The 26,343-nt window shown below is 39.4% G+C and overlaps 1 protein-coding gene across 2 annotated transcripts; it reads right to left on the bottom strand.

Annotated features, from left to right (window-relative positions):
* Window positions 1–2,632: 2,632 nt before the first annotated feature.
* On the bottom strand, window positions 2,633–24,557 carry LOC118220104 (partitioning defective 6 homolog gamma-like). Of its 2 annotated transcripts, none has more exons than XM_035403734.1 (3): window positions 24,270–24,557; window positions 18,750–18,972; window positions 2,633–6,065 (listed from the first exon to the last, which is right to left on the bottom strand). In XM_035403734.1, the coding sequence occupies exons 1-3, from the start codon at window positions 24,339–24,341 to the stop codon at window positions 5,113–5,115; spliced, it is 1,248 nt and encodes a 415-aa protein (XP_035259625.1). In that variant the 5' UTR covers window positions 24,342–24,557; the 3' UTR covers window positions 2,633–5,112. The 2 variants fall into 2 exon arrangements, with proteins under 2 accessions (XP_035259625.1, XP_035259615.1); XM_035403724.1 differs by having other exon boundaries at window positions 2,633–6,068.
* Window positions 24,558–26,343: the final 1,786 nt, after the last annotated feature.

Genomic DNA, 26,343 nt, shown 5'->3' on the forward strand with positions numbered 1-26,343 from the left:
TAAATTGAGACCATACTGGGAAGGCGTTCTTGAAGAACTACCTGCCATCTTAAATATTGAGCTACCACTAGGTCCACTGGTGTATATAATGGGAGTAATTATTGAAGGGGTTCTGGACAAAAAAGTAGCCTATATCCTAAACATTCTCTTATTGGTGGCAAGAAAGACTATTACTTTATCCTAGCTCAAACCACAAATGCCAGCTATTTATCAATGGCAGGAGAAGGTCAAACACTTGTATTTGAAAATAGCAGCAAAGTTACATTTTTAAAATGATATTTTTCTATCCCGATGGTCTCCTGTAATTTCTTATTTTGGTATGTCAACATGGTAAGAGAAAACCTTAAGGTTTACGTACTAATGACTTTGTAAAGTGGTGGATAACGGCCCTCTGGAATTCCTATTTATAAGTAATAGATGTAAAATGTATACAGGTAGATTGAAATGGCAAAATGAAAATTGTATATATAAAAATGGAATAATATATTGTGTATTGTGAAATGTATACCAATGGTTGCCAATGTGTTAATAATAGTTTGTCTTACGTGTTGTTTTATGATAAAAACAAAATATATTTATATTGTAAAAAAAACAACAACATAAACGCATCAATGTAAGTTATAAGTTGTTGGGCGACCATGTGTGGCCTTACAGCTTGTATATGTTGTGGAATATTGTCTAATAGTGTCTGGAATTCTACAGGAACAATACAACACCACTCTTCTACATCAATCAACTTGCACATGCTTGATAGAAATGCTGTTTCATGCTTTGTTCCAGGATGTCCCATTAGTGCTTGGCTTAGTTCAGATCGGATCACTGAGATGACCATGACACATGATTAACATCAGTGTCATGGTCCTCAAACCACTGGGAAGCTACTCATGCTTTGGGGCTGGGGGCAATGTCACCATGAAAGACAACTCTGAAGAGATGCCTTTTAGAAAATGCTTACTTTCTGGAGTTTTTTAAATATATCATATCTGTTTCTGCGCATACTTTCAGCTTTTTGTTTGTAATGATGATATTTTAGATACTTTCAGATGTTTTGGATGTCAGCTTTATAATGGCTGGTACATGGGGCATTCTGACATTTGTGATTTAAAACAAGAAAACACACTTCAGGTTAACACCAAAGCATCTTGTACAGTAGTGTTATGTCTCAGAAGGTGTATGTGTATATTTTACCTGATTATTTATATTATTTATTAGTTGCATTTTTAAAATTATATGTTTAATATTATTTTCAATTTTAACTGTTTCCTATGGCACAGACAACAAAGACTGATGAGCTCACGGAAAGAAGGGCACGATCAAAAACAAATTTGAGTTTTAAACAGTGAATAAACACTAATGAATAATGCAAATTTTCTAAATTCCACTACTATCAGAACTTACATGTTTTCATAAAATAATGTATAGTCCAGTCTGTTAGTATTTGAAAAGTTATACAATTTTTGTTTTTTTGGCTATATTCTCCAGCACATTAGATTTTAAATGAAACAATGAATATGAGGTAAGAAGTGTCTGTACACTTCAGCGTTCCATGGCGATGCTGGTGTCAGCGATCACATCATCAATAAGGACAAGTGAGCCAGTTCCAGTGGCAGCCATACATGCTCAGGCCATAACACTACCTCTACCATTTTTCACAAATGAGGTATGGTCTGGATCATAGGCATTTCCTTTCTACACACTTTCCTCTTTCCATCACTTTGGTACAGGTAAATTCTTAATTATTATCTGACCCAAACAGTTTATTTTGACACAACTGATGATTTGGCTACATTTCTGATCAATTTATTCAGATTTTTTCAGCCTCACGATAGCCTGTTTTACTGGACTTCTTTGGTCTTTATGTTGAGATACAACAGCAACAGATTCTAAATGCCACACCTAGAATCAACTCTAGACCTTTTGCTAGTTGTGTTGTGCATGAAAGAATGATGAAGAAAAAAAACCCCAGCTGGCTGGGGTGGGGGCTATGTACGAAAAGACTGCAATTCCTACGCTGATATGATACTCTCTCCTTATGGATGTAAACACCCTCAAATTAAAGCTGAGAACTCTTGCAAACTTTTTCAGGGTTTGCGGGACTGCTTGGTGGCGCGATTTCCATTCTGGTGCATGGCAGTGTGTGTTCTGCAAGGGCTACTGTACCAGAAGCCCTTGCAGAATGATACATGATTGCATTGTGGTTGCAAAGGTTAGGGAGTTCTCAGTCGACAGAGATCTGCATCTTGTTGTTTTCCAGTGACTCTTGTACAACTGGGGATCTGAAAGGTCACACGTTAGTGTCTTCCTCCGACTCATCTCTGCAAGCCCAACTTGCATGCTGTGAGAAGTGGCGTTTGGTATTGCAAGCTTCATAGGAGACCTGTGACCTCACTAATAGCCTAAATCAGTGGTTCCGAATAAGAGAAACACTGTTCTCAACCATGGCTAGAGTTGTTCAGATGTTCATAGTCACCACACTTTTCCACAGAATGCTTTGTGATTCATGTTTTAATATTTAACTGCCTATGTTTAAGAGTATCACCATACAGAATCGTCTCAATTCACAGTAGAATAAGACAGGAAATTATGACTTGAAAGTTAAAACATTTAAGCAGATTCATGTTTAAATGTCTTTATTAAAACTCCTCTTTACAAAATATTCAAAATACATTCAATAAAAAGTGGTATGGACTTATGTACATCGCTTTCAGTAAACAATTAAAATTGACGAAAGGTTTAGCTCATCTCCAATAGTGACTGATTACTCTATCCAATGTTGTCTATGGAAACAAATTGGAAAAAATCATGGTTTTTTTAACTAGTGAAACAAAATAATGTCAATGCTAAGCAAGAAAGTGACATTTATAAAGAATTAAAACAGAGAAAACCGTTTTCAGAGATTCAAACGGGAAAGGGGGTAGTCATCTGAGGGGGAAAGGGGGGCATGGGGTAATCCTTAATTATGTATGTGGCTATACCCTTTTTTCTATTTGTGTGCCCACATCTGTATTTAAAAAAGTCAATCAAAACTTGTAATGAAAAAGAGATTCAAAAGAAAAGTTACTTGAACAAATATGAGTGGTTCAGATGTGTGTGAAAAATGTATTATTGTGTTATATGGTTCATTGTATAAGGTTCATAGTTGCATCACACGTACTTAATGTGTCAGGAATTCCATCTATGACCATGTGGATTATATGAATATTGACATATTCTTTCTCCTTTACATGTAGTAGAATAACAATGCATCCGTAATTCAAGTCAAATGTCCAAATGAAAGACCTAATCATTTTTAAACGTAATGTGAAGTCGATTAAACTGAATCAGAAGAAGGCCTTATTTAACCAAGACAAAAAAACCTTGTCGTACCAACAATGCATAATTAAATTTATGTAATTTCAGGATCACTATAACTTTTCCGCAAGACATTAAACATTGTGAATAAAAACAGACACAATGGATAATGAAACGACACTGGAGAATTTAGACATACATATAAAAATAATTTTTCCAGCTAAATTCTCAGATACTTTTGTTATAAATAAAAATATGTAATATTTTGCCATGGGAAGGTTGTGTGGAGCTGAAGCAGAGTTGATATCCCTCCTACCAGCAGGTGGTAGTCTCTGACACTTCTGTCCACGAGGACGTGACATTGTTTAGTTTGAAATTAACATTTGCTCTTGACCTTTGAACATCTTGAGTTTCGTTAACCCATGGAATCGATACCTGAAAAGATCATGGACTGACATACAATCAATTTGGGGCATTTACAAATAAAACAGTGGTTATCAATACAATAATATTGAGTGCTGGAACTGGAACATTTTTATTTGCTTTTAAAAAAGACATTTAAAGGAACTTTCTGCATTTCTGCATATCTGGAAATTGCTCCTTTAAAACACAGACAATACCTCCAAACACTGTATGGCTTTTTGAATATCATTTAAGACCACTATCCACATTACTGAATACAACTCTGGTCTGTGGTTAATTAAATTGAACATTGCCATCTTGCTGTGAATTAATGAGTTTTTAAAAGGACACAATATTTGCCTCAAACTGGAAGTTTATCCCTTTGTTTGAGTCAAATTATCCATCCATCCATTATCTATACCCGCTTATCCAGGGCAGGGTTGCTGGGGGTGCTGGAGCATATCCCAGCATGCATTGGGCAAAAGACAGAAATATACCCTGGACAGGCCACCAATCTGAGTCAAATTGTGCTCATTAAAAACTACAGCAATAAAAAGTGACATTATCTCAATAAGCCATGCAAATATGTAGGACTGGATTTGTACCTACACCATACAGCTTGTATGAGATTGTTTCAGTTTCACTTGTAGTCAGAAACTTACAACAGAAACATATTTCTCCTGAATCTCATTAGGCTCCTGGTAAATTCACAGCTAAGGAAGCCCAAAGGTACACACTGCAGGTAACTGTCAGGAGTTAAGAGGCCCCCTTTCCCCATAATACTGAGAAAACAGTTTGCTTTTCTGTCTGATTTAAAAACAAGCATGATCCAAAAGCAGAATTCCTGTATGTTTTATCATTTAAAAAGATGAATCTTTTAAGTCTGGAACAGAGAATGAAACCTTATTTCAGTAATGGGCCGCACACCACAAGACTAAATTTTTCAGCCCAGTGTATTTGACAGCACTGGAACACTGACTACTACTCATTATACTAAAATACACTTATGATATGAAATGTTCATACATAACTTCCAATGTTATGTTTAAATGCCCTAATAAAGGAACCCACCAAGAGTAATGACAGAACTTTTGAGAAATATGAATAAAAGTAAATGCTTTAACAGGCCCTGATTGTTGGTCCCATTTTACATGAGTGAAAATACCTTTCACATTACAATGCACTAAAATGATGCATACTAGATGCATATAACGCTGTTAAAAATATATCCACTTGTTTAAAAAAGATAATTCATAGAACACCAAAATATTTACACATACAAAAAGCCTGTATTAGCCAAAGTTTGTAAAAGTGTTTCTGTTATTTAGAAAAGTGCAGATGTTTTCCCCCAGATTCACACAGCAGTCTGTGGAAAGTCAGTCATGAGTGTTGGGGGTTGGGGGTTGGGGAGGGGGGGTTCTAGAGCGTGATGACAGTGCCATCCTCCTCCACCCCCCCGCTAGGCAGTGCCAGGCTATGTCGCGGGTCTGTCCGCAGCGTGTGGAGGATCTGGTGCAGGCTATTGTTGCTCTCTCTGAGGGCAGGGCTGCTTTTGTAAGCAGGGTCTCTGTGCGATTTAAAGCTCAGGCTGCCATCGGCTGTCCCGTTGAGGCTAGACTGGGAGTGGATGGAAGCGCTGCGGCTGATGACGGCTGAGGCCGGGCGGTGGAGGGAGCTGCGCTGGGCTTGGTTCTGGCCACGGGAGACGCTGGAGGCTGTAGATGCACTAGAGCGCCGGGCCGATTGTTTGAGGCTTCTTTCGATAACGATGTCAGACTCCTCCTCGCTCTCCAGCTCGTCCACCGCTAGCCTGCCAGATCCCGCCCCCAGGCCCGGGTGACCAGCGGAGCCGCTGCTGTCCGTGGACCGGCCTGAACTGCCCGACATGCGGCTGCCTCGCATGATGTTGTTCCGCTGGTTGACCGGCTTAACCGTGATGATCAGGTTGTGGCTGTTGGCGATCATCATGTCCGTCACCTGGTCCAGTGACTTGCCCATCACCTCGATGCCATTGACCTCCAGCACCTCGTCGTTGACGGCCAGAAGGCCCGTGCTCTCCGCCAGCCCGCCGGGCACCATGCGCGAGATGAAGATGCCCGGAACCTTCTCCAGGCCGTGGGGCGTGACCCGCACGCTAGTCCCGTCCCGGATGTAGAAGCCCAGGGGCTTGTCCGAGCCGTGGCGGTACAGCCGCACCCGGCGGTGGGACTTGGGCAGGATGTCCACGTCGATGATGGACGACACGGGCCGGAAGTCCTGGGGCACGCCGATGCGGAGCTGCGGCTGCTTGCGGGCCACATCGCTGCGCAGCATCCCCGCCGCCTTCTTCCGCCGCGCCAGGGTGTTCCCACCAAAGTCACTGTAGTCCACTTCTTCTGCAAGACAGGACACAGAAAATTACTTTGCTTTTTTACTCCCCGAATATTAAAATACAATCATTTTCAAGGCTTAAGATATCAATGCCAACAAATCAACATTGGGGTGGGAAATTCCGGTTCTCGAGAGGCGGTGTGCATGCCGTTGTTTTCCTTTCCACCAATTACCAAGACTAATTGGCTGTATACTTCAATACTAGTTCACTTGTACATTAGATCACAGTAAAATGTTTCATATAGGGACACAAGAACAGTCTTTTATTGTCATTCAAGACAGTGAATTTATTTGGGCGAGATTTCCCCCACCCAAAAAGGTTTTTCTGTATTTAGTTGCTTATTTCTATAAGCATCACACTATTATTTTTCATTATTTTTTCTTTTAAATGTCAAAGTGATATACAGCCGACTCTCGTTTTGCTGTGTGAGCTGGCCCCTCCCCCCTCCCTCTCGTAGCCGGAGTAAGCAAAGCAGAGCAGGGAGGAGAGTGCCTGAACGCGAACATAATTATGAGGACAGTTGTGCCACCGTATCAGTACCAGGTAGCTAAATATTTTAAGTTTTCTAAAATCTGCAGTTTAGCTGTTGTTATTCAACATTCATTCAAAAGCACGTCCTCTGCTCTAACCAAGACTGCAAAGTTATCAACATTACTTGAAATAATGTTAGCGAGCATTTAGCAAGCATTGGCATTCACTCAGCTAACATTAGCTTAGATAGCTAATGAAAACATTAACTTTTCACTTTTGACAGAGATGAGTATAGAAAGATTCTTTAATTTGAATTTCTTCTTTAAAAAAAGAGGAGGAGGGAGAAACTGCACCACAGATAGATTGCCATAACATTACTGTTAACACTGTTTACTGTGGTTAACAGTTAGGCCTACTTACTTTAATTAAAACTGATGCAAATCTTTGTGTTTAGAAATGAGCGCATTTTGGATATCAGGCACCAATGACTTTAAAGCCCTTAACTTACAGTTAGAATTTGTATGTGATTATATTATCCTCCAAATCATTCTGATAGCATAAAGGTTTGTCCATAACTGTGACCATTACTGCAAACATTGCTTCAGCCACAGAATATATTTTCCAATTCAAAATATTGTAATGATGGGCTTTAACTCCTGACTTTAAATAAACCTTTTTGAATAATAATTTGGCTCACATTTCCTTACACGAAAAACCCATGTCCTTCCTTCCTGTCATTTCAGGACCAAATGTATTACTGCACCTGCCAGTTCCTATACGCTTTTGCTTTGCAGACATTTTCAGGATGATAACTTGAGTCTGAATGTAAATCCATTAGAGGAACTGCCCTTCTCAGGGCACAAACGTGTGAATATCAGCACTCGTTGCTGCAACCTCCTTGCCAAACGAAACCCTCCAGTCTTTGGGCAATGCCAGTTGTCTCATCTTATAAGGCAGCCAGCCCCAGTAGGCACTGGCACACTCCAGATTTCATACTGAGCCACAGGGCCAAACCACACACTCAAAATTATGGTAAACCTACACTTATAAAGTTTCTAAAAGAGCATAGTGCACACAGCCATGAACAACACACTACTATACGTCTTCTCACTCCTATAAAGCAAAAATTCTGTATAACAGGTGGATGCAAAGTGCCATGATGACCAGAGTCGGTTGGTGAGCTGAACATTGGTCAGGTGGAAAACTTCTTGACCTGTTATCTGTCCTTTTCCATATCAGTAGAGCAAATACTGTTGAGACCAATGATCAGTTTAAAGGAAAATTTTCCACCCCACCAATTTGCAGCTCGCCAACAGCCACTGATGACCATCACCCACCACAACACCTGGATTTAACAGACCTTCGGTCAGCTATGAGACAAAAAAACCCCATAATAACAGTGCTAGAGTCCCTGCAATGTTCAAAGGCTTAAAAGGTTTCCTGGAACCTCTCTATATGTATTGTTCTTTCAAATGAAACTGAATTCAAAATGCAAAAGTTTATTATTATTTAACAGCTGGCCACAGAATCTTGTTTAAATGTGCCTTGCATTGATTCTCATGTTTTTGTCAAACACTCTGTTATGCTGCCAAAAGTATGCAGCAGAGGAAGTCTTGAATGCAGTGACTCAACAGTCAAATTTCCCCTGCCCTACCTTAACTGAAGACCAGCTATACCTCAAACAGGAGGTATTTCAAAAGAAAACTGACTATGGACTATGGACTAACCTTGGACTATGTTGGCAAATCCTTGGTATTATGGTAGATTTGCACAACCAAGTCAAATGCATGTAACATCAACTTGTTTATGTATCTAACTTCACAAAACAAAGATAAAATAAACATTTCACTTCCCATGCTGTACATTCCCATGCTGTGTTTGGTCAGCATGATAATTAACAGGATTAGCCTATTTACTTTGATGTTTTTTGGGGAATAAAATCATAAATACACAAAGAATCTTTTTTAAATGACAAGCTGATTTCCCAACAAATATCAGCCTACAACACTAATAATACTACTCACAAGACACAGCATTTTCAAGTTAATGCACTCTAGGCGTTTTTCATATGGATGAACCCATAGCCACTGTTTAAATTTACATGAAGCAAATTATGGAAATTTTGTTCATAGCCTAAAGTAGGCTGTCAAAGAAATGACTCCAATTCAAATGTTTAAAACCAATATATAAAAGAAAATGCCAAAATGTTCATGCCATGGCAGAGACCTTTATTTTGGAATTTTGGAAAAGGTACAGATCCTTGATGAAAAGCCCATATTAATTTCACTCACAAATGGATTATAAACATGAATCTCTTGACTAATTAAACAACACAACTCACATTGAAGAACACCAACAATAAAAACCTAGTTTTCTTCAACTCAACTGTGATTTCAAACACTGCCACATTTCATTTGATGAATGGCCCTAGGGTTGCACTATGAGAAAATAAAACTGTGTTGGGTAGATGTAAAATTTACACACCAGCCTTCTACAGGCCATTAACTTTGTGCATAATCTATAGACAAATGTGTTATTTGTGAATTGTATGTAGTCTTACTGATAACCATGTGAGGGGCCCGGTCAGCTGTAAAGTTTTTTTGTGCAAGTATATCAGTGATCATTAATGTCTTCATTTTCAGCCTCGGATACAACCAGATGTCACAGCTCACATTACCAAACCCTGACAGTAATACCAAATAGTTCTCAGTGGTTTCCCCTAATCTTCCTTGTTGTGTTGATGCAGGTCAGCTGAGCCCATGAGCATTATTGGTGCTAGCTTACAGATGAGATGTGGTTGGGTTAAACAACTGAACGACTACAAGTGCTGGTACTAAAACCAAACTAAAAGGACATACATAAAATACAAGAGGAGAAAAAGGACCATGCCACCATAACTGATCACAGCAAACAATCAGAGGCACAGAGTGAAGAGTAAACCTTCAATGGACAAAGTCCAGATCTTAGAGTGTGAATATATGCAAACTGTGTGACAGTCAAGCCTTTTATTCATTCGTTCAAAACGCTCCACAAAGCCTGGCTGTTCAGCTAATCCACTTTGGAGTAGTGATGTACCCAACAGCCATAATGAAATCCCGAATGCATCACTGCCAAATGCACCGTGGTGTTATGGTGTCATCCAGGAAATGATCATTTCCTCTGCCTCTTTGCCCAGTAGAGATTATCTACCTGCACTAGCTGTGCATGAAGTGCAGTTCTCCAGGACAATGACTGTACAGGTCAGAGGCTGGCTGCTTCGAGTGTGCTCAACAATTACTGCGCCCTCCTCAATTTACTGAGCGTGCAATGCTATAGGCACGCAAATACTGGGCATTCGGTTTGCACAGAAAAAGTGAAAGACTAGGCCATGCATACATTCATACATGTATGCATGCACACACAAAGTATAAAATGTGTAAATTTTCAAGTGTTAAACAGCTCCTGAAATGCCTCAGGGGCAACAGCAAAACAGGCAGCCAGGTGATTACTAATGATCTGCAGACAAATGACTGGCAGGAGAGCCATTTTTGAATGATATGCAATAAGCTTGAGGAAACCAAGGAGTTGCCTACTTTACCCTCAGAAACAATGCACAAATAAGGAATAGTCAGTTCTGCAGAATCTGAAAAAGAAAGGTGAAAGTACCTCATTTAAAACCCCTCAATTGATCCTCCTCTGCTTTCTAACTGTAAGGGAAAATTAAAAAAGGAAGCAGTCCAAGACTCCAACTGCTCATATATCCCTGACTCTGTACACTCAGCATGTCTCCTCAACCACATCCCCCGTCCCCCTGTTCCAACCCCAGAGTAATTACTGCAATTTACTACGCTGCACATATGGCACGTTACGGGCTGGATAGTGATCTCGATAAAGAATTAAGACCCATCCCCATTCACTTTCTGCCATAGTTCTCTTTGTGACTCAAGTGCTAGGGTGAACAGTAGTTTTTGTGGTGGTTGATGTAGTGTAGCCTTGGTTTAATATTCCATTTCAGGCCTTAGGCACTGCGAACAAGTCAGCAGGTCACAGTCTGGTCGGAAATTGCTCCTTCAAAACAATTATGAAACAAAAACCAGAAGTCAAATTTCTGAATAGCACTACAGTCTGAATAGATTTCATAAAACTGAATTCTGTGTATAAATGTGCTCTATAATTTCCCACTCAATCTGTTGGGCATTTTTTACCTTCTGTTTTGATAGCATATTCTATGATTTGAATTTAAACTTAGTTATGCATTCACAGGGGCACTGCCAGAGATTTTTGGATGAAAAGATACCACCCCATGAAAACATCTCACATTGGGTCCCACCACTGCAGGCCACCCAATCCCTGTAAAATAACGGCACAATTTCTGCAGGGCCCCCCTTGGACCCCTCCCCCCAAGATTTTGGAATAGGCGAAAATTCATTTAAAATATATTGTGATTTTTTTATATTCTTCATAAAACTAGCAGCAACATAGCATTGAACTTCTCACAGTAGACAGCAGAAACCAAAAATAAAATTGTGCAATTCCCAGAGTAGTAGGGACTGAAGTGGTAGGTAGCTAAATCATTTCAGAGATAGCTTATGTGGAAAAGGACCTTTAGTCAAATTTAGTTTAATCCAACATGGCTACTGAGCGACTGGTCCAGACGTGGGTTATGATTTTTGAATAAGACTCAACACAGCTGTGCCAGGAAACAAAGCAGTTATGCAGCCCTCTGGGATGAAAACTGCAGTTCAGCGGGTGAAATGCAGAGTGAAAAGAAGCAGTACCTGGCTGCATGATTCCTGAGAATTTGTCTGCTAGAACGCACCCTTTAAAAACTGACAGGACACTGCATGAATGGAACAGCCCACAGCTATGATGGGCATTCCAAATTGGAAGCATATTAAGATGGGGATACAAAGTTATTTTTAAAAAACCTGTCTGAAACAGGTCCTGTTATTATTCAATTCCAAGCTCAGATGACCAGTATTATAAACGCAAAGGATGGTGATTATGCTGAATGGCACCCAAAGTCCCACCCACTCTACAGGCTGTCAGTGAGCTCAAAAACCAGATCCAGTCTTTAAATTCACACACCTGGAGTTAATGACAAGCAGAAAAGAGATGGGAGCCTTCCATGGGAATCTGGAGCACCTCCCAGGTTCTGACTACATTTTCCATAAAAACTGCAGGGAAGATTTCACACCACAGAGTAACTCAAGGCCATATTTACTAGTAACAAATATGATTAACATACATTTTGTAAATGACCATCTAGGGTAAGGATTATTTATTACCACTGCATGATAATGTTTATTTGCTGATGTAAAGCATCTCTGTGCAGTTGCATGTGGGTCTTTCCATCGCTGCTCAACTGAACATGTGCTTTTAAAATGAAAAATTCTCGCATCTTTAGGTTTGCAGAGTTAAGAAATTCTGTTTGTTCATTTTAAAACTCCCTATTGGACTGGTGATCTGGCAAAGGACAGTCTGCAGGCGAGAAAGGGACCTTATCCAGGAGAATCACCCTGGGCTCAGCTTAGAGACTTCAATCAATATAGCACCTTGCTTGGCTCTTAATGAAAAGACTTTGAAGGAAAAATGCTTAAAACCTTCAGATCATTCTTGGCAAGCTACCCTGTTGTCCCCCAAAGTGAAGCCCATCTCTAGACCCTGAGAGCAAAAATACTGTTATTGGTGCCAGAACCTTAGATACAAGCCTAAAATTTGAGTAATGCTTTTGTCTCCATGTGGGCTTTGAACGGTGTGATTTTGCATGGAATGGCCAATTTTCTTACTACCACAATCATTTCATTGGTCATGAGATACACAGTACATTAACAACTGGCACTTCAGCTCTTTTCTAAAATACACAAAGTTTCAATAATAACAGCGTGGGACTGAAAAGCAGAGTGCCTCTAAATACATAAGCAAAACCACAAAGCAACTAAACAGAAACACAACAGTCACTTCAATGTGTAAAGTCTTTCAAAAGCAAATGTGTGTGATACGTGAAAATGCATGACAAAAATTAATTAATTAATTAATTTCCCATCTAGGTCATCATCAGAAATCTATTCCAGGCCTAAGGCCAAATTCTTCAGTCAGTGTGTTCACAGTCCATTGTTCCATATGTGTACTGTAAAAGTAAGCATTCGGTGAAGTCTGGCCATATTATTTTGAGCCAGAACTACACTGTTACAGTGCTGTGAAAAATGTAATTTTCTTTATTACTGCATATTTGTCACAATGAGTGGTTTCAGATCTTTAGACAAAATGTAACTGTCACACACACTAGACTGACACCCCTGGGGGGAGAGATGCGGCAGTACCGGGGAACACCGTTTCTGTCGCATGGAGAGATAGTGCACACACACACAAACATGAAATAAAATAAACGGACTACTTCACCCTTCCCCCTCACGGGTTCTGGGCAAAAACAATAAACTAAAGCAAGCTAAAATAACAAAGACAAAAGAAAGTAAAACAGAGCGACAACTATTTCAGTTCGCCGCTCTGTAGCTGGACTGCTTTCCAGCAGACCAGCTCCTCCAACTTTTCAGTAGTGGATTACTTTTATCTGTCTTTTTAAAAGAAACAAAACTGAAATGAAACTTAATTCAAATAAAGAACTCGCTCTCGCTGTTAGCTCCCGGTCTCGGCCCCAAACTGTGGAGAGCAGCACACCTTTAAACACCTGGGCTGATTAGCTAACGCAGCCCAGGTGCATGTGCTCTCTCCACCAGCCGGTGCAGCCGAGACTAATCCGCCTCTCCGGCGGACCGACTGCTATAGTAATATTAGACAAAGAAAATCTGGGTAAACACATTTTAAAAATGATTTCATTTATTCAACGAAAAAAGTTCAAACTCACATATGAAAAAGTAATTGCCCCCTTAAACTTAACTGGTTGCACCACCTTTAATAGCAATAATCATAACCAAATGCTTCCTATAGTTTGATATCAGTCTTTCACGTGACTGTGGAGGAATTTCAGCCCACTCTTCTTTGCAGGACTGCAGGATTTTGAGCATAAACCGCTTGTTTCAGGTCCTGCCACAGCATCTCCATTTGGCTCAAGTCAGGACTTTGTCTGGGCTAGTTCAAAACTTTAATTTAGTTTCTTTTCAGCCATTCAGATGTGGACTTCTGTGTTTCAAATCATTGTCTTGCTGCATAACCCAATTAAGCTTCAGACAGAGCAGAAAATTGTTAAGAATTCATGGTTCCTTCAGTAATGACAAATAATCCAGGTCCAGAGGCAGCAAAGCATCCCCACACCACCACCACCAGGTGTGACTGTTGGCATGATGTTCTTACTGTAAAATTCTGTAAAGTTCTTACTTTTTTTTTTTTACACCAGATGTAATGTGTGAAACCAGTGCGTCCAAAACGAGTCCTGGTGCTTTTTTCCACATGTGAGATGAACATTAAAATGTATCTTGATTAGCAGTGGTTTCTGCCTTGCTACTCTCCCATGAATCACATTTTTGCCCAGTCTCTTTCTTATTGTGGAGTTATGAATACTAAACTGAGCTAAAATAATAATAGAGAAAATCAGGAGGAGGGTAAATACTTTTGAAATACTGTACATATATTTTTATTTCTTTATCCAGTTAGTTGTAGATGACTTCCTCCTATAAACATTCCCAGCCAATAAAAATTGGGTTTTCAGACTCTGCTCCCAAACCCTGGAATGTTCACGCATTTCCACAGAGGAAATGACCTTGCCAACTCACTGCATTCACTTTCTGTTCCGTCCTAGCTCTCATCGTTTCTTCTGTCCCTCTGCTCTATGTTGGGTGTCAGTTAACACTGGGTTTAGCATTATGACCTTGACAGAAGGAGGCCTGAGATCGATTGCTTGGTTTACAGTGCCTCCTTCCTGACTTTGTGGCTTGCAGTAATGACATATAATTCTACATGGCACCAGTCCCAGATCTCGACTTCTCTGATTGGGGGGGGGCAGTCAAGAGATTTTGTGGGGGCAACTTTTTAACAACAATGGATAACCATTTAACCATGGACAATCGGAGCCTGAACTTACAGGCCTTCTACTTAAAGCTCTGTGAAGCCAGTCTCAATAAGCCACAATAGGGCTTCCAGTTTTAGGTCGCCATTTTGTAGTTATAAACTTTTTCTACCAAAATAAGAGTAGTTCTTGTTGCGCTGTTTAAGAGATTAGAATTCTGACCACAGCTTATGCCTCAAGTTACATTTATGGAATTTGGTATTCTGAGCATATTCACTTGAAGTCTGCCCCATTACGGAGTTTTATTTTTCCGTTTACATTTGCTTTAACAAGGGGAAATATACAGTTACCTTTTTTTAACAGTTAAAGCAAAAAAAGCAATTTCCCTCTAGGATTTTCAGAAATGTTTCATGTTTAAGTCTGACCCGGCAGAGAGTTTCACTTTGAGATTCAATTGCACGTGCAATTTTCCCAATCTTTTGCATATCACTGTATATCCAACCAAGCACTTTCCAAAGAAAAATGTGCTTTGCATATTTGCCCTTTCATAAGTACATACTGAGCCTTTGACAATCCCAGGGTAAATGTGCCTTTCTGGCGATTGTTCCATGTCAAACGGGATTTAAAGGCAAAAAAATGATTTTGGGCAGAGCTGAAAATGTAGGTATCATGTCATGCTCACAAGAATAGAAAATATCTCCACAGAGCAACTACATGAAAATGAGCAAATCCTAAACAACAGTCAAATTGCTTCCTATTCCGGAATTGCACAACACACTCTCAGGGGACGCGTAATTGTACAAACTATTTCACTGAAGCACACCCTGATAAGTCCCCTTCAAAGAACTTTTATTCCCATACAACCTCAAAAACAAACTAAAATTCCATTAAAGTCTCCTCCACTCCTTTGCTATTTGAGTATGCCTTTCTTACTGGAGAAACTGGGAGTCTTCTCTGAGGGAGTAAAATGAAGAGGTTGTCCTTCTCTGAATGAAGAGATCCTCTGGTGTTCCACCAACTTTCCACATTAATAAACCTCCTGTACAGCAATCATTCCAGCTGCTGGGGCCTTCAAGGCAAAATGAGAATTGGACTCATTACTTGAAATAGGACAGACCTTCACTCATGATAACATGACAAAATGGTCAGTAAAATGGAAAGAATGCTTTGACCACAGTCTTATTTGTACTTATCCCTGAATATGCATGGGAATTGTAGGATGGGAGAATTCCAGCTCAATGGGTAAACTCAGTCAGGACATGTGGAGATGTGGTTTTTCCCAATAGTATAATTTAGTAAATTAGCAAGCCAGGAAATTTTTGAATTTCTCAGACTGCAAAAATCTGCCAGTCACCACTTTCCTCTAAAATTCCTGAAACATATTTCTCTATGCACCACGCAAAGCAGGAAATGTCCTGGAGTAGTTTGCCATGTAGATAAAAAAGAGAGTAACAGCAATTAACCTCTAAACTTTCCTCTTTATCGATTCACTCTTCTCTCAACACCAATGCTATGCAACATTCAATTCTCCCCTTTCCCATAACCAGGGGGAAGATTCTATCAGCTAGATCATTTCTCTTTCAGTAATTTTAGCAAAGGCCTTTGCTCAGTGCAATGGCCATCTAGCTCCTTCAAACACAGTATTGATGCAAGAAATTAACCACCTGCCAAAACTGGAATTTCTGAATATGTTGCTGTGCAACACAGAGATGTGGGACTTACAGAAATGAAGACATTGGTATGTCCCTGCTTTCTGGTCCACAGCTGTTATTATTCTGTCATTTTTCTTTGATTTTCTTTTGTTTAACAGATGCAGATTACCAGACACGGGACATAGGGCAGCTGACTCTGTAGCCATGCAGGAGTCTCCCTCTGTGGGAGGGAGTTTGATGCCAGCCACTGACATCTTCGGGCTGTGATTCCTTCTCTATCCGTTACCATCTCTAATAAAAGTCTCAATGAAGCAAAAAAATATGAAAAAGACTGTCCATCCAAAGCACTTAAATGCCTGCTGCAGTGATCATAATACATTGCAGGTAACTGGAAAACGCTGTGGTTCCAAATATTCAGCTTACTTAAGTATCAGTGTAATATCTTTTAAGAGTTTGTACTGGATGTGGGATGCATAATATTTAAATATTTGGATAGTTGTGTCTGCTAAGTTGAAATAAAAAATTATAAAATTTGAAATAAATAGGTCACAAAAAGAACAAACAAAAATACAAAACAAAAAAATAAATAAAATATACAGAGCAACAAAACATTATTTGCCAAATGCAACCTCTAAATTTTAATTTATAAAAATATATAGTGTAGTTTTGCATAGTCAGGATAGCAGGTCATGACCTTGGATGTAAAGCTGACAAAGGTCAGATAACATGCAATCACATTCCAAGGAGTTCAGTGGGTAATAAATATGAGGCTGCAAGCATCCACAAGACAGTGGCTACAGCGCAAATTGCAAAGACATCTTCCTCTAGAACTCAGAGCAGGCCAGACCGTCTATTAAAAACGCCTCCAACAATTCAGTTAACTAGAATGAGTTTTCTTTTATTATTCAAGTGCCAAGCACTGAAGTTTCTTTCAGGAATTTAGTTCCCCACTGTGTACTTTGCATTATTTTTGTCTCACAAAATATTCAGTATTTATTCCATTACCACTGCTGAAAGAGAAAAGTTTTCTACAAATGTACGTGTAGTTGAAGGCACGTTTCCCTGTGAGAGTTCCAGGACAGTATGCCCTTTGCTCCTGTTTCTAGAGGTGCCCCAAATCTCACCCTGTTGTCCGTATTTATTTAACTTAATTTTCTGGGAAGCACCTTTCTTCCTATCTGTTTAAGATATCTGCCTGTATCTGGTTATGGTGTTGTCTTGGAAAATATTAGCATTATTCCTTCACAGCAATAAATTATATATTTTTTAAAAAACAATTTACCTATACCAAAAACAGGATGTGTAGCAGACAGCTCAGACCTGCGGTGAACCCGACTCCGCCACTTCCAGATGAACTAGTGCAGAACAATAGTCAGATGTAGGCAGAGTTCATGCTTTTTGAAATGCGTCCGTTTTATAATAGGAAAAGGGCATGTAAATGCAGGCCTTTTTCACTTGGAGTGCCCTGGATCCTTGTAGAATGTAAGTCACGCAATTGGCTTGAAGACACTTTTTAATGTTAACATAATGTCCTCAATTTATTTTCATTGCTGCTTTTGTCAAGATGAAATTTGAAAAAGGCTTTTAATTCATTGAAAAATACAGACACAATTTAACTATTCAAAACAATGCAAAAATATCACCATAGTGTACAGAGCAAAGGTATGTTTTCTGTAGTTGTATTTGGGGGAAAAAGACAAGCACAGTATTACACAAAACGGCTCATCCGTACATTCATGCAACAATCAGTTACAAATATGCTCTGACAGCACAGCAGTGGTCAAGTTCAACTGGCAGCATGTGAAAAATAACACTACGTTACAGGCATTTAGCAGACGCTCTTATCCAGAGGAACTTACACAACATTCTACATTGCATTTACATTGTATACATTTATACAGCTGGATATATACTGAAGCAATGCATGTTAAGTACCTTGCTCAAGGGTACAACGGCAGTGTCCTACCCAGGAATCAAACTTGTGACCTTCAGGTTACAAGACCAGTTCCTTACCATTATACTACACTGCCGCCCAATGCCTTGCTAAATGTGGTGAGACAAAAGTCTGTTTCCACAGACCAGTCTACAGTATGTCTGCTCTTTTAATGCAACCCAATATGACATTTTGTATTTTCGCAATGTTGCCTGACAATATTGCAGAAAACTTGTCCAATGTATCATGACCTTACAGTTAAATTAAACTCGCAAGTCAAGCTACTAATCACAGTGCACCAAAATTCAACTAAGAATGCAAACTAGCAAGCTAACATTACCCATCAGGAGGCTTAAATGCCTATAAATAGCACTTATACCATGAGCCAAGCCTGAGACTGAACTCCCAAAAATCCAGCAAGTGAGGTAAATTTTTTATTTTTTACTTTAAACACAGTGGGAAGAAAAAAACATCCCAGTGCGAAGACTCCAGCATAGTGACTCATTAATGCACTCACTTAGTACACATGGTTTCTGTGATCCTCATTATATGAGGGATAGGTGGGTGTCACTCTCTGCTTTCTGTCCATACTTACGTTACTTAAGCACATGATTGTTATCAGATAGAAACAACACTGAAAGAGACATGCAAACACACAGCCACCATTAGGTCTGACCACAGACTTACCTTGTCTCTGTATGAACACTCTGAGCAGAGGATGGGCACTGGTCACAGCCTTGCAGAAATTATCATCATTATTAATGGGAAGTAGGTCACCATGGACATCCGCATAGCCAATCATCATTTCCATGTTGGTCAGCTGGTGCAAGGTCAGGACAAGAGTGTAAAACTCCTCAAATTTCCCAGGTCTTGATCGGTCCACAGAAAACCGCCGGAATTCCGCCCCATACTAAAATAGAGGGGGAGAAGGTAAAAAATACAATACAAAAAAAAACTAACAAATAAATTATATGTACCTGCTTACCATAAGCCTCTTGCCACATAGAGGGTTACAAAGTAAGCATTTAAAAAGCAGGATATTTACTTCAAAGTACCTTAGCACAAGGGTACAGCATTGGGTACCATTCCTCATATATTAACTTATTATTGACTTAATATTTTGAACAGCTCTTACAGCTCATTTTTATTACGTGATATTTTAGAGCAGCCCTATATTTTATCATCAGTAAACTGTACCTCCAGAAACAGTGCTACTGTAGGTAAAACAGTAGCAACAAATCCTGGTCTTACTTTTGGTCATTTAAATGAGGAAACGTGTGCTTCACTGTGAAAAAACGAGACAACAGAAGGAACCACAGACACAACTGAAAGTAATTAAGAGATGGCATCCGTGCTGCAAACCTTTGATCCAAGTCAAATACAGCCAGACAGGCAGCCCTTGTTCTGAAGGTTTTTTTGTCATGCATATACAGACAGAAGCAGAGAAACGTGCAGAGGCAGACACAAATGCATACACACAAATAATGTTCACAGCAACAAAGTAGCGATTGCTGCTCCTTGAACATGCACAGCTCATGAACAGCCTGAGTGAATGTGGTCTTATTAGGGGCCCAAGCAGTAAAGCTGCTGAAACTCTATTGCATTTGTTCAGTTTTTTATTTTTATTTCTTCTCCAAGGAAAACGCTTAGGCTATATCGCCCAGATGGTACTGTGAAAACTCTTGAAACTTGGTAGGCATGTTAGGGATGTGTGAAATTGAAATCTCTTAGAACACGGCAGCAATTGAAAGAACAGTAGTGGTGCAATCTGAGGCTTGGTCGTTGGTCTTGAAACATGTTCTCTTCTGAACAAGGCCAAATCTGAATGGTGTCAATAGCATGAACAACATGGTCGCCAGTAGGGTTTTCATTTTCGACATTCATTGATGCTGTGGGGTGTTCGGGTTTGTGGCTTGCCGGGCTTTAAAGTATAGCCTAAATCTATGACATTGTATGGTGTTGTTAGATGGACATGGTTGTCTTGCAACAAGTCAAAACCTGAATGGTGTTGATTGGTTGAAAATCATGGGCGATATAAAAATTGAATATTCAGCATTTTCGGCCATTGTTCCATAAGTCTGATCACATGACATGTGGAACACAAATTATTTGTTCAACAAGCGTGGACATGGCTGATTGCAGTGTCATGTTGAACTAGCTGCTTGGACTCCAGAATCACTGCTTTGCAGGTATATTTTCTGATTATACCATTTACCATTTAAAAATGTGCTTTGAGGCCTTGATTGAGTTAGCTGTGTTCAGCTGTTTCATGCTTCAAAATGTGCCCCATTTCATAGCAAAGGGACTTCAAATATCAAATATTGAACACCAGTAGCGAATTCCAAAGCTCAGAAAACAGGTTGGCAGATGCGATATACAACCTGCACCCAGACATGTGTTTGTGTACACACACATGATTCCACTATAGAAGAACATAGCACTCCATTTTCACCCCAGGGCAAAATATCTTTTCCTACTAGATTTTAAAAGTGCTACCTAGACACAAGTTTGGTGATTCAGCAAATTACAAACTGAACTCACTTAAAAATCTTCCATTGCAAAGTCTGTTTATCACGCATAAAAGACTACTTCCAACTAAAATTGTACAGGGACCTCGAAGACAAGAGATAATGTGTTTCCCGTGCTAAAAAATTAAATCTAAAAATTGCAGTAATTATGACTATATTAAGTAATATCAGTACACAATAATAATTCCTCTACTTAAGTGAACACATTACCTCACCCACCATTCCCTATATTGCCTTCTAATGCACACTTTGGCAATAGTTGAAAGCCCCAAAACACAAATTATCTACCATGTTTCACAAAATGTGGCCAAGATTTTCTCAGCTACAAATATATCAACAAATTGTTGATCAGCCTTATTCTGTATGCTATCTGTACAGATTTCTGCACAATTTACAAGCAACATTTTTCAAGAATCTGTGACTAGAAATTATTTAAGTTAACTTTATTATAAATTATATATCTTCAGCAAACCCACAATTAATCATCTTATCAGGTCTGAAAATGCATTTTTGGTGGATATAAGACCTAACATTTTATTTTAAATTTAATATACCCTGTTTTCTGCTAAAGCTCCACATAGCCTACATTTTCATCGAATGTGATCATATCATACCTTGTCATATTAACTCAATCTAGGTTTGCTTGTGGTTATATAGTAATTATACCTTCATGATTTATATCTTACGTACACCTGGCTTGTGCTGAACAAGTCTACAAGACTATGGGTATCCCTCTATGGATGAACACTGATATGCTAGCATTTTACCACTTCAATTTAAGCTCACACCTTCCTATTTGTGTAAATAATTTTCTATACAAAAAACACTGCCTTGGATTGCAGCATTTTAAACAGAACAGCATAAATTAACAAAGTATTTTTAAAAATAATAAAAATGCTTTGCTTTTCCAAAAGAAGAAAAATAAACGTAAGTGAATAAGCAAAACTTTTTCACATGCTGCCATTAGTTTTGTTCTTATGCGGATATCATTTAATATCTCCAAGATACATCAATATTCTGTCCCTCCTCGCAGCTGCCAGTAACAGGAATTTCCAGTCCCACTTCACAAATTTTCAAACAAGTGTGAACAAGATTGTGTCAGAGCTCTTTCTCCATCTTCATTTGTGAAAATACATATCACCTAACAATGACAGCAAGAGTACGTGTGAGTATTCGTTCACGTGCTCACACGTGTGTTTCTTCAGCCAAAGTAGCCTGCAAGCTGAGGCAAGCATTAGTCAGGGATGGAACAGTAAACCGCAGTTAGACATGTCTTTAGAGCAATGCTTCCTGTCAGTGTGCGTCCCATTAAACTACTTGGACAGTTTGGTGGATACAGTGGATACAAAACCTTTGACATTATAACTTAGATTGACTAAGCTTTCTAAACAGTAAGAAAGACCTGTTTCTAAATACAAATAAACTATGAACAAACCATATCTTACACTATATCAGCTATGAGAGACTTTGGCTTAAATTATTAGTAATATATTTCTATATTCTGCAATTAGACATAGCCTACATGCCATTTTAGAATAGATAATTTAGATCTTGTGCAACGATGCAGCTCTGTAACCTGATCCTGATTGGCAAGCACTTGACCCATTTTAAAAATCAGTGTGCCCTCCGAATATACTCCTAGATTCTGTACTTCCAGATTTCAGTGTACATACATACACACACACACACACACACACACACACGCATAGGAATATATATTAGATACGTATATATATTAAATACACCTAATCTAGACTCCTTTTGTGTCCAGAACAGCCTGAATTCTTTGTGGCAAGGTCCTAGAAACATTCCTTAGGGATTTTGGTCCATGCTGATCAGATGGCATCACATAGTCCCAACAGATTTTCTGGCCACACATGCTGCGAACCCATTCCACTTCATCCCAAAGGTGCTCTAGTGAATTGAGATCTGCTGACTGCAGGCCATCGGAGTCACTGTCATGTTTGTGGAACCAGCTTGAGATGATGCGTGCTTAGCAACATGACATCTTCCTGCTGGAAGTCTCCATTTGAAAAAAAGGGTAGACTCACTGCAGCCATAAAGGGATGCACATTGTCAGTCATGAGGCTTAGGCATGCTGTGGCTTCCAAACAATTTTCCCTTGTTATTAAGCGGTGTAATGTCTGCCAAGAAAACATTCCCCACAACATTACACAAACACTACCACCAGCCTGCACCATTGACACAAGGTAGGATGGACCCTTGGATTCAGGGGGGTTTATGCCAAATTCTGACTGTACCATCTGCATGTCACAGCAGAAATTGAGATATGTCAGACTAGGCAACATATTCAGTTATCCAGTTTAGCTGACTGGGCCCAGTGTAGCCTCATCTTACTGTTCTTAGCTGACAGAAGTAGAACCCAGTGTGGTGTTCCACTGTTGTAGCACATTTGCTTCAAAGTGTTGTGTGCTCAGAGATGCACTTCTGCACACCACTGTGGTAAACAGCTGCTATTTAAGCATTTGTGGCCTTTCTGTTAGCTTGAATAAGTCTACCCATTCTCCTCTGACCTGTCTCATTAAGAAGGTGAGAAGGTGTTTCCACCCAGAGAACTGGCACACACTGGAAGTTTTTTTTTTTGTTTGTTTACTGCACCATTCCCAGTAAACTCTAGAGAATGTAATGTGTGAGAATTCCAGGAGGGCAGCTGTTACTGAGATGCTGGAACAACCACAACCACCGCATGGTCAAGTCCCAAAAAACAAACAGCTTTCCGACATTAGGCTGATTGCAGAACAGAAAAAGCCTGAAGAGTTTTCAAAAAATCTCTGTACAGCCCAGCAACAATGTGAATTTCAGTCACATGCATACAACGGCCCACTACAAAAACAGAAACTGTCCGTAATGGACGAGGTGAGAATATTTGCACAACTTTGTTATCAATAATGAGGCCATTTAATTACAGATTAGAAACATGAGCTCTAACCAATCAAATTCTACTTACAATCGTGTATTTCATAATTAGAGGGAATTCGAGAACATTACCAACCCTCAAGATATAATGTCACAAATAGGCTACGTGATTAGAATGTTCTTAACTGAACATTCTACTAACAATTACTTGTAATCTGAAGGCAATGGAGTTCTAGAACACGGACTTGTGCTGCAGAATTTAGGAAAACCTTTCCAAAAAAAAAAACATGCTAGTCAAAGGTGGTGAATTACTGTTGTGCGTTATCACTGAATGAAACAACTTATCAAATCAAAACATCTGCCAGTTATTGGAAATGCATTCTGTGCTCTAGACATATGAATGGGCATAGCAAGGCTTCCGTTTTTAAACACTTTAAACTTTAAATATAGTTAACTGAAATTTGTCGAGAGCCCAAACTGAAGTAGCTGCCCACCAGTCTCGAATTTGTGTGCACGTTCACACCATTTTCACCGTATGCTCTGCTTGGCATACCCGTAGTCACTGAAAAAAAAACATTTGGTACAATCTGAAACTAGCCAAACCGAGGTGTCGTATTGAAAGCACTGGTTATGAGAACAGAAGTACTTTTTAAACTTTTTCAAATAGCCCGTCCACAGCTGTGTAGCAGAAACTTTGGAAGAAGTATGTATCCTGCTTTCGACAGAAAGTTTTTAAAAAAACTTATTCACGTTGCCACTTCGAAAATAACCCATATATCCAAACAATGACTGACACGCTTACCTTGCTCTTAACTTCGACAGCAGTACAAGTCAAGTACCGCAAGGACCGTGTTTTACTAAAACTCCGATTCATTTTCTTCTCACTCTCCAGAAAGACAGGGACTTTATAATTCGTCTCGTAAATTCCTTTGTCCTGCACGATTCCAAAATATTTCTCCGTTTCTACGGAGTTAGCTAACGGTATTCCTTGGATGAATGCGCTCCAGTCTGTTGCAGTGCGCTGCGCTCCACTTTGCCTGAAAACTGAAGCGCTGTCTCCTAGCCTACCCCTCGCCTCTGAATGGAGGACTGAAATTTAATTTTACGATGACATCACCGTAACCGTAACTGAGATCCACTCTCTCCGCAGTCCTCCGCTACACCAGAGGACGCATTATCAAAGAACTTTCATTAATTGCGCGGAAGTCAATGTTGTATTTTTTGTCAGCTGGCTAAAAATAGCTATTCATACAGTCGTTTTCTTCAAAATAACCTTACAATGTTGCGTTCATAGATAATATCTTATTACATTTTTGTAACAATCTTTACAGTAGCCTATGCCTACAGTTAAAAAAACATCCTGGAAATAGTGCCATTGATACTGAAGATCAAATTAATTTGAAACATCCTAATATACGATCAATGTATAAGATGTGATAGGGCTATTATAATAATCAATCTTTTGTGTTACAGAAGTAGTGTTAACACCAACTTTCGGGAAAAGGGAAGATCAGCCTACAAATTTGGTTGGCTCCAACTGGTCATTCCACACGCAAATACAAAACAGGAACTAAAGATAACAATATGCAAACTTCTTACTCATTAAACAGTATTTTAACAAGTTGGTAAAAAAAAAAAAAAAAGTTATACAAAGATTCACAGAGAGAAAATGTAAATGTTTTATTAAAATCATTTTTTTATTTTTTATTAAAGGCATCCTTAAACAAACAACAGGTTAAACATCTTATGACAGTTATAAATGCCTGCTCTGATACATTGATACAAACATAACTAAATAATGAGGAATGAAGTGCTCTTAAATGTAGAGGGTGCAGACAATAGCAGGGGGGAAGAAAACCTGTTTCTACTATCAGGTTTTTTACAGGAAACTCAAATGCCAATAGTAAATTTTAAAAGCCAAAATAACTTATGTCAACAGATATTTTAAGGAAAAAACTGAACTGTGCTGTTTGCGTAAATAATCAAACTCGTTAGGTTCATACTTGGTAGCGGAGCCACCATTTGCAGCAATGACAGCTTCAATTGTTCTGGGCTTAGCATCTACTAGCTTTGTGCACTGTTTGGGAGTGTTTTTTGCTCATTCTTGAAAGATTTGTCCAGGTTGCTCAGGTTGTTTGGATCACACTTGTGGGCCACAATTTTCAAACAGTGCCACACATTCTCAATGGTACTGAGATCAGGACTCTGACTCAGCCACTGTAGAAGATTAGTCAGTAGCTTTGTAACATCGTATTGTAGACTGCTAGAATCACGTCTCTTTCAAAAATACAGAAATAGCTGCATTCATACGGTCAGGCAGTCACAAGTATGCCAAAATTCTCAACCAATAAATGCGACAGCAAAAACTCCCACATCGCCGTCATATGCAGCAAAGTAACAGGATAGCTAGCTTTAGCTTAGTGGTGATGGAATAGACCTACACTAGCCACTGTCAGCACAGCTCCAGCAGGTTTCAGTGTGCTCTAGGCTGCCTGGAAGCATGTAACAATGGCACGCATATGCACAAACACATCAACTCACTGTCACTTTTATTTTTATGTTTTCACATCTTTACGATAGCTTTGCATATCGATTGCAGCAGAGTGGTATGTCTCTCCCCCTGCATAGCTCAATGGGAGACCACCTTCCCACCCCAGTAGACCGGGGAAGTGGCCTAGAAGAGCTCTAACAACGGCACACAACCTCACATTCCCACAAGATATTAATTCAGTGAAAAATGCAATGTGCCTCTCTGACCAAGGACATTGGCCTGTAGTAGTCGAACTGCAGACATATCCAGAAAAAATAACTAACTTATACGGAAAGTATGCCTGCATAGTATGCCTTTAAATAGAAAGCGTTGCATGATTTACTCC

The sequence above is a fragment of the Anguilla anguilla genome, chromosome 1, assembly GCF_013347855.1.
Source record: "Anguilla anguilla isolate fAngAng1 chromosome 1, fAngAng1.pri, whole genome shotgun sequence".
NCBI classification, from domain to species: Eukaryota; Metazoa; Chordata; class Actinopteri; order Anguilliformes; family Anguillidae; genus Anguilla; species Anguilla anguilla.